The sequence below is a fragment of the Gavialis gangeticus genome, unplaced genomic scaffold (assembly GCF_001723915.1).
Source record: "Gavialis gangeticus isolate Ggan-Ray unplaced genomic scaffold, GavGan_comp1, whole genome shotgun sequence".
Classification (NCBI taxonomy): Eukaryota; Metazoa; Chordata; order Crocodylia; family Gavialidae; genus Gavialis; species Gavialis gangeticus.
The window spans coordinates 6,262,526-6,272,071 of record NW_017729018.1 but is presented as its reverse complement, the minus strand read 5'-3'; the positions used below and the strand labels follow the sequence as shown (position 1 = coordinate 6,272,071).

The 9,546-nt window shown below is 54.2% G+C and overlaps 1 protein-coding gene across 1 annotated transcript in view; it reads right to left on the bottom strand.

Moving 5' to 3' along the window:
* CSNK1G2 (casein kinase 1 gamma 2) overlaps positions 1–9,546 on the bottom strand; it is a 102,972-nt gene that overhangs the window by 32,788 nt on the left and 60,638 nt on the right. Inside the window, exon 2 of the mRNA XM_019513312.1 lies at positions 7,584–8,071. Coding sequence (XP_019368857.1) covers positions 7,584–7,770 — 187 coding nt within the window. The 5' untranslated portion in view covers positions 7,771–8,071. The remainder of the gene's footprint in view (positions 1–7,583; positions 8,072–9,546) is intronic.

Sequence of the window (9,546 nt, the reverse complement as noted above, 5' to 3'; positions counted from 1 at the left end):
CCCAGAACTGGACACAGTACTCCAGCTGCGGCCTGACTAGCGCCGCATAGAGGGGGAGCAAGACCTCTCGGGACCTGTTAGTGATGCCCCTGTTGATGCAGCTGGCTCTGCCTATTGCTTCGTCACATTGGCGACTCATTCATCCTGGAGTCAGTCCTGACTCCAAGATCCCTCTCTGCCTCTGTGCTGCTGAGAGAGGCAGCCCCTAACCTATAACCATAATGCTGGTTCCCTCTCCCCAGGTGCAGCACCCTGCACTCGTCCTTGTTGAACCGCATCCTGTTCAGATCCGCCCACTTCTCGTCGTTCTGCTACCGCTGACCCAGTTGGTCTGGGTAGGGATGATCCTGCCTCAGGCAGGGGGTCGGACTAGACCTATGGAGGTCCCTTCCAGCCTGACTTCTCTATGATCCTAGCATCACTCACTCACTGTATACCAGCTGGCTCCAAAAGTCAGCCCATGTGCAGGGTGTGGGAAAGCTGGCTAAGCCAGCTCAGGTGGATTCCCTCCCAGTTACAGAAGATTTGGAGGGTAGGGGCTGGGAGGAGGGAAGAGCAGAAGAGATCTCTAGCAATATCACAACACCCCTGTCAGGACCAGAATAGGCAGGAGGCAGCAAGGTAACTGCGGCAGGATAATGCTCATCACATGCAATGCTGATATGCTGCCAGTGGGCAAGTGACAAGGTGGTGGATCGGTAGCTCAGTGAGTCCCAAAGGGTGTGCCCTGAGAGCAGCAGGTGTGTGCTGTGAAAAACAATACATTATCAGCAGGGATCCTGGTTTTCTCCCATTTGAAAAAAATCCCCAATTTTCAGTTTAAAAAAGTAACCCCAAATTCACATTTTTCCATAATTAAAATAAAATACCACTAATAAAGAGAGAGATCTATATAGTGGTGTTTCATTTTAATCATGGAAAAATGTAGATTTAGGGTTTCTTTTTTAAAACCGAAAATTGGGGATATTTTTTAAATCAGAGGAAACCAGGATCCTTGATTATCAGCATCAGATCCAGATGGTAGAGCAGTATCACCTAGCCCATGAAGCTCCCATGAGCCCAGAAATGTGGCAGTGTGGGAGTGGTGGCAATTAACACTGCCACTGCCCATCACCCCTTTCCCCGGCCATCAAAATCCCAAGTTCTGCGTAGCGGGATCGGTCCCCAACTATGTTGGCACCAGCGTGCTGGACTGGGCCCATGGATCAGATCTGGCCCGTAGATGGACCTGGCACTGTTCATCCAGTCTACAGGGCCAAAAGGTGGGGCACTGCTGGGTAAGTAAGTCTTTCATATATATATCTCTATATACATATACATGTATATACACTTGTTGGGTGTAAAAGTGAAATATGCCGCCAATTTTAATCCATAAAAAAAGTGTGGTCCAGATACCAAAAATATGGGGAAAACTACAGCAGATGCTTTAGAGGGGTCCTCGGTGCTCCCTGCTATAGCTGCTTCCTGCGTCGGGTGGGTATTACGCTACCACAGACATGCACCTGAAAAAATATTTCTGCCACGGTACAGAGATACGTGACAGCTGAATCTCACTGCTGGTTTGATCACTGATTATCGACAACTGCCTTTCACAACATGCCCAGGCCTTTAAACACAGATCCATGTGTGGAAGAACTGGTGAGCTAAGCAAGCACCTGATTTGAGGACGAAGATAGAGTGGAAGGGCTGGGAGCGAGGAGGTGAGGCTCTGTGCCCACAGGGTTGCAGACCACCGCACAGGAAGAACCGCCAGCTCTAGCTGTTGGCTGGAAAGCGGTAGGACAGCCCTGGCCAATGGTGATTACAGGCTTTTCCCCCTTGCCTTTGAACACTGCACAAATAAAGGGAACTTCAATACCGAAACAGTGCTGGAGTCCCTGGGTTGCCACGCGTCCGCCAATGGCAGTCAGGAAGCCAGAGCCAGGGCCTGCTGAAGAGCAGATGGACTCCCTGTACGAGACACTGCGCCAAGCCCTGCAAGGTGGAGTCCTGCATGGAAGCAGCAGCCAAACTGCTCCAGCCATTCAAATCCGCCCACAGCTCAATCACGGCAGAGCACTGTGCTTTGCTTAACCCCTTAAATAACCGGTGCGCCCACCCCTCCCCTCTGGATGCAGCCTTGGCGAGAGCTTTTTCAGTACCTGCTCCTGCCTGTCACACCAGGCATCCTCTGACCTTTTCTTTGATTCAATCCAAGCTGAAGGAGAGAAAAAGGATGGTCTGGAGGCTGTAAATCTGGCCTGGGAAATGCAGGCACAAATCCCAGCTCTGGCGCAGACTCCCTGGGGGCCCTGTCCAAGTCGCACATACGCCCCCGCCCGGCCTTTCCTCTCTTCCCTTCTGCTTAGATCACACACCACATCCTCGCTAATACTACAGGATCCTGCCAGGAGCAGTAAGGACCACCACGCAAACCTTGGCGATGACAACAAAAGCCACAGACAACTTTGAATCAGCCCTGAATTCAAACTGTTCACATAAGCTTAAGACCAAGCAAAAGAGAGATGCTGATGGAAATGTCTCTTTTGGAACAGGAGCTGGAGCTTGGGCCAGCCAGTGCATAGAAACCTGAAGTGAAATCAACTTCAGCTTCAGTGCCTGAAGGGAGAGAAATGCAGGATGTGACCAGGCCAGGATGGGGAGGGATCTGGGAAATGGACTCTCCTTCCCTCCCTTGCAACATGCTCAGGGGGTGCAGACAGCTGGAGAAGAGGGACTCATTAGTAAGCAGCACAAGGGCTTTCCTACCACCCCCGCGTCTCTTTAAAGAGAAGCTACAAAATACCATCTAGGTTGCTGTGCGCTGCAGCTATCCCGGAGGGATTGCTGGAATTAAGAGATTAAAAGGGCAGCTCCTGACAGCCAGGTACGCTCTGCAGAGCACCGGGAAACTGGGAGCTGTCCTGGGCAGTTCTCTGTGTCTGTTAATGCCTCTGGGCTCAGGCTGTGTCTGTATCGGTCTTTCCAGCTCCGGTGATTGTTGGTTTGGTTCTGCTGCGGGCAGCGAAGGCAGCACAAACAGCCTGCACAAGGGACAAAGCAGAAGCTGGCATTGTAACAGGACTGCTGGACTCTGGTGAGAGCAGGCAGGGATGATACAGTAGCGGGCCCACCCCAGCCCTCCTAACTCTGGATCCCAGCTGGTGTTGGCAGGATGTTTGAGGGAAGAGTTGAACGTAGCTATAGTTCAACACCTCGCGTAGCTCCTAGCATGGGTATGGAGATACAGCAGCTTTTGCCAGAGATGCATCACAAACCACAGCTCCGCAGGGCAGAGAAAGCTTTCTGGTTTTGAGTCAAGCCCCAGCCGCTTGGCCGCTCTAAAGCTCCTGCGGCCACTCCAACAATTTTGGTTGGAAAAATGATTTTTTGGGGAAAAATTTACTCAGTCTGATTTATTTTTTTAAATTAAAAACAATAAACGCCCCCTTGCCATTCCCACCAAACTCTGGGAAAGGAGGAATGGGAGGTAGAGGAGGGAACCACCAAAACCACTCGGAGAGAACATTTAGGAAAAAAAAATAAAATCAACCTCATCCAAATTTCCCACCAAAAACAAGCCCAAATTTTTCAGCCAGAGAAACAGCACAGAGCCACCCCCTCCAAATGCAGGTGCCTCACTCCAGAGACTTGAGCTTCCATACAGAGCCATGTGCTCCACACCTCGGCCTTTATTCCACTTCGGACACGCCACTTTGGAACACGGTCCTTGCCAAGTGCAGCGCTGCACGTAGCCCGGGCTGCTGCTCTCTTACTACAGCTCTGCCACGCAGGGCTGTGCTTTCCCCCTGCTCCTGTTGGGCACAGGCCATTGACAACAGGCCAGGCACTTTGCTCTCAGCTTCGCTCCTGGCAGGGAGAGGGGCTGGAGGCAGCAGATGGTTGCATGCTCTGCCACCTCGCTGCACAGTTAGCTGCTTGGGCCAGAGCGCAATGCCAGGGCTGCTTTAGAAGGTGGCACGTGGCCCACAGGCTGCACATCGGCCACCACTACTGTAAACACCTTCTTCCAATTTCAGAATGCAGCAGCGAGCCCTGGCACAGATGGGCACCACCAGGAGCCACTACAGCATTGCCAGGGCCTTTGTAATCTGACTGCTGATGCCCTGGCACCTGCCTGCTCCCCTGTGCCAGCACCACCCACGCTGAGACCTGGTCTGCACCACACAGCTCTACCTCTGCTCCCCTGTGGCCAGAGTTACTCCATGGCTGCTGGGCAGAGCAGGTCTTCTGCCACCATCCAGCAAAAGACATCCCTTCAGTAACTCAGTGCCCTGGCGCCACTGCTGCCCAGTAGAGCTGCTGGAAGCTCATGGATGTATGGGCACCTTGGAGAGACAGGGAAGTAGATAAAGCCTCAGTCCCCAGCTGGTCCTCTCCACCTTGCTCCCCCCCCACACATGGAGGTCAGCCCCACACATGGAGGTCAGCAGGGAAACATCACGCTGGGTGGCTGAGGAAGGTGACAAGCAAGCTAAGGGAGGCACACAGCCCCTGCCACATCTTGCATGCTCCGTGAGCCCAGCCACTGCCTCGTCCCAATGTTATAAGCCACCAGCAGTTGTATGGGAATCAAACTGGAAGCTCTCTGGGACAGGGACTCTCTCATGCTGTGCCTGTGCAGTGCCCAGCACCCTGGGGCCCTGAGTCATTGAAGACGGATGGTGCCAGGGATTGGTGCTGTATGTACGTGTGCTTACATATGTACACGTAAGGGGCAGGGTCCGAGAGCTGGGCTGGGAGCCAGGAGCTCCTGCCCAACCCATTCCCTCTCTGGCTTCCCACATACTCCTTTGGCCATGGTTTTTCTAAATGACTTGATTTTGGCTGCCTCAGCTGATGTCCCTGGGCAGGCTTCTCCACACGTGTTGAGCACTTGCTAGTGCAACTGAAGGCCATGGAAGCTGCAGGTGCTCGGTGTCTCTGGCACCATGGATCCCGAAGCGCACGTGCAAAGGCCCAAGCCTTCCTGGCTCCATATCCTCAGCAACCCCATCTTGCCAGAGCACAGGGAAGGTCAGTACATGGACAAAGAGCGCAGACGGTCAGTCTGTCCTAGGTCCTTCCCCATGACTGAAATCAAAGGCCTTGGCCCTTCTCTGCAGCTTCCTGCCCTCCTTACCTAGCCCTTCCCTGCAGGGGAGGAGTTACTGGGCTGTTTGCTAGGAAAGAAAGCATTGGGTCCCTTGGGGCCAGCTGCCTAGTGTCCCTCATGCTCCTCCAAGCCATGCGTAGACTGATAACCTCACACTTCAAGGTTCACGTCTCAATGAATCACTGTCATTACTTTTGGCTAGGCTGTGGAAGTGCCCTCAGGCCTTGATATAAGTTAATAGCCTAAGGAGGAAGCAAGGAGGAACTCAGAAGTGAGACCACCTGGCCAGCACTGCTGAAACAGGATGCCTGTGGATGCCATTTAATGGACAGGCATCAAGAGAGGGTGTTCGGGTCTCACCAAATACTGTGTGCAGGGACTGGCATGTCCAGCTGTCCAGGGCAAGTGGAACCTCATCCCATCAAGAGCCATCCACCACAGAAAGGAAGAACCAGCTCCTTCCCAGTCTTTGAGGTTTGAGTATAACCTTGTGAAGCTGAACCAAATGCAGGCAATGCTGAGTGGGTGGGGGGGTCAGAGGCGGGTGGGGGACTAGAGTGAAGACAGCCCCACTGCAACGGCCAGAGGGTGAGATAAAGCAGAGGGGAGGCTGCTCCTCCAGTGCAACAGGCTGCGGGAAGGGAGTCTAGCAGATGGCCCCCCCACCTGCATCTCACTGCAGCCAGGAAACCGAGGAAACCAAGGTGGGTGGATGGGATGAGCAGAAACATTCCCATATTTCACAGCTGGTTTGTGGGCAGGCTCAAGGGGTTTCCCCTTCATCATACCCAGACTGAAGGTTGGCACATAAGTGAGGGCAATGGCCGTCAGCTGTTGGGGCCCCGCCACAATGGTCTCAAGCAGGAACTCACACCTGCAAAGCGCCAGTGCCACGAGCAGATGGACAGCACCATTCCAGCCAGGAAGGGTGTTGGCTGCACTTCTCTATGGCACAAGCTCCAGCAGCCAGATTGCTTGCTTCAGCTCAGCCAGCACTGGATCAAGTCCAGAAGAAGCCGCAGAGCTGGTGCAGGTCCCTCGGTCACTGGAGGGTGGGAGCAGCAGGCAAAGCAGCGCCGTGCAGTGCACAGCAGTGAACCCACATCACCGAGCCAGGAAGCTGCATGGAGCTTCCCTGCAAGCCTTCCCCAGCCAGCCAGAACATTTCCCCGAGGCCCAGGGAGACCGCCTTCCCACCGCTTGGCTTGGTTTTAAATAGAGCATTTTCCCAAGCTCTGCAATTAAGCGGCGATCACTCAGGGAGCTGAGGAGCAGGCTGGTTTGCCTGGCACCAGCGAGTCTGTCACGCCAGGCAGAGCTAGCATTAACTCAGCGCAAACAGGGGCAGGATGCTGGATCCCAGGAGCTGGGGAAACTAGCCCTTCCTCCAACACAGCCCCCAGGACAGCCAGGTCCCTGGAGAGGCTGCTCTAGACATCTCCCACCTGCTGCCTCTTCTCACAACCAGGCAACACAAAGAGCTTCTGATCAGAAGAGACACCACTTAAGATCCAGTGTGGGGTTCCCAAGCCCCACAGCAGCCAGGGAGACGCCCAGCCAGCTCCTGGGAATGAGCCAGCTCTATTCTCCCTGTGGGGCAACACATTTTCCCTGCGATTCTCAGGCGCAATAAATATTCCACATCTCCTCAGGGCCAAACCTCTGCCTGGCAAATAATCAACGCATACAAGGCTCATTCATGTTCCTGTGGCTTTCGACTGTGCTGCCAGCGCCCGACCCCCTGCACTGCACTGTGCTGGCCCAACCATGCCTCACCACCCATCAGTTGAGCTTTGCTGAAAACTTTCTGGGGAACAACAGGGAAAGCTGCAGATACTCTGCATGTTTTTTCCCCTGAGCACCCTCTCTCCGAACTTAGCTCTCCTCGCTCTGGTCTGACTCCTCCACAAAACCACATGGTGGTCAGGAGACTCCGGTCCCAGAGAGGAGGAAGGGTGGACCCAAACACTGCACCACACCCCATGAGTAACAGGCCCTTCACTGTGTTTCAGTGGCACCAGGTGAAACCTCAGCTGGAAATTCTAGTCCAGGCCCCTGGCATGAATCTGCCACTGGGATGAGAGCAGGGAGGGCTGCCCTGCTCTGGGGCTGAAAAGAATCATGCTGATTTTAGTGCTGTGCTAATGCTCTCCAGTGGAGGCAGGGGAACAGGGGGAAACCTTGGGGAAGAAGGGCTTTATCTAAACAAGGCACTGCCTATCTATGACATGCGAATTAGAGGGTTACCTTATTTGTATAAAACTGGGTCTTAGGCCACCTATGGGGATCTCTGGGGCCACTGCCTTCCTGCCAATGGCTGAGGCCCACTAAGGAGTTACTCGGTGGGGCTTTAAAATGGTTCTTCACATTGCCAAGAGAGAAGAACAGAGATACTGATTATTACCCACAGTGGAAAGGGCCTGGAAAAGCTCCTGTAGCAGCCCTGCAGCACAGAGGTGTAGTGAGGATAGAAATAAGCCCCCCTCACCTAGACGGAGCTCCCCAAAATTGCCACATCCGATCTTCTTCCCGACCCGGAAGTTGGGGCCCACCATTAAGACTCCAGAGTTGGTCCCTGTGCTTCGGCTCCCATGGCTGCTCCTTCCTCCGCCTGCCTTGGACATTCTTTTGCCTTCCTCCGTCTCCCCTTTCCCTCCTCTCTTATCAAAATCCATAAGTTTGTGATACCCTGGCCTCTCCACGGTTACGCCACTGCCATACAAATCCCAAAGCCACCGAAAGTCGAGGGGGGAGGAGACAGGTAGCAGCAGGGCTCTTGGTTAATACACCATCACGGTCCAAGGGGCAGGGCAGGGGCTCCGGGGTAAGTGCCACCCGCAGGCGCTGGGCTACTGAAATGTCAGTGCTTTCGAGGGTCCTGCCGGGATTCTCATGGTCGCCTGCTTCGGGCCGTTCTTTGGTGAAGACAACATTCTGCGGGGAGTGTCCTTCCAGCTTAGATCCTTTGGCACCGAGCTGGGAAAGAGAGAAGGGCAAGGATTAGCGTGAAGAACAGGCAGGTGTGATTCTGCAGAGCTTTTAAAGAGGCGTGGGCAAGGGATGGTAGAGGTATGCCAAGAGCAGAGCACTTGGCAACCAGGGCACCTGGGTTCTACGCTGAGCTCTGGGGGGAGCATGATCCATCTAGCAGGTAGAGTGGAGGAGGGGATGGGTACCCAAGAGTCTTGGGCTCTGTTTCCAGTTCAAAGAAACGACCTTCAGCAACTCACTGAACCCAAGGCCTCAGCTTTCCCTCTCCTGTCCAGCGGATGGATACTTACCATGCAGGAGGGGGAGACCTAGCTCAGTATTGCCCCTGGCATATGCTGGGACCCTGGTGCGGAGGAAGCTAATGAAGTGGGATCCTACACAGGAACAGAGGAAACCATCTGAGGCTGCTCATTGCTCCCAGCTACTGTCTCAGCTGGGCTGAGGCAGCAGGCTGGCTTGCTCTTGGTGAGAGCTGGTGGGTGGGGGTTTTGTGCACAGCCCTTTCAGGAAGAGACACTCCTTCTTTTGTCATGGGAAGCCAAGGAGAGTAGAGACACCCAAGGCTGAAACTCCACCAGCCCCAGGAGCATCATGAGCTTCTACCAACACGAGCAGAGGCAGGCCCTGCTTGGGGAAAGCTGCTTCACGCTGCTGAGCCCAGGGGTGTGCAGCAGAGGGCCAAGTGCCCCCTTCCTCCAGATACCTCAGTTAACCCTGGGGAGCACCTGCCAGGTCACTGGAGAAAACAAGGCAGCCTAGAAGGTGACTGAGGCACTGGACTACCTAGGGGGAGTGCAGAGGCATAGGCAGCAGGGACGCTGCTTGCTGGCTGTACCTGACCGCTCTAAACTGGCTGAGGAAGATGAGTCACTGGATTCTCCAGAGCAAGGAAAGCAAAAAGCACCCTGGGGTTTCCTGAGAAGCAGAAAAAGGATATCCCTCCTTGCCCAGCATGGAGACTTTCTGGGTAAAAACCCCTACGTGCGCCAGGAGGTGCAGACCAAAGCCATCCCAGGCCAAGAACATTGTGGCATGCTCAAATTCTGGTCCTGCTGCCGGTTTTGATTAGACCTTGTGTGATCTGTGCAGATGGCCCATGCAATCTACAGCCATGGGGTGTGATGTCTACACCATTTCAGATCAGTCTTTACCTGGCTGCAGCCCACACTCCTGGTACCCCTCCTCTGGGGAGATTTCTTAGCACCCATTTGAAGTAGGTGCGACTCACGCTGAGCAAGCTCCTGCTCCCTGCCGTCAGGCATAGCTGAACTGAAGATCTGCACTGAGAGGCCTGCATGAGTGTGTAAGGAGCCTCATCTGTATAGACACAGCCCAGATTCTGCTTACTGCCCACCTGTCACTAATTTGCTTTTAATGGAGAAACTGGAATACGATGGGGGGGGGGGTAAGGGGGGGTAAGGGGATTGCTGGGACTAGGGGGTCAGTATCCACATCTCCAG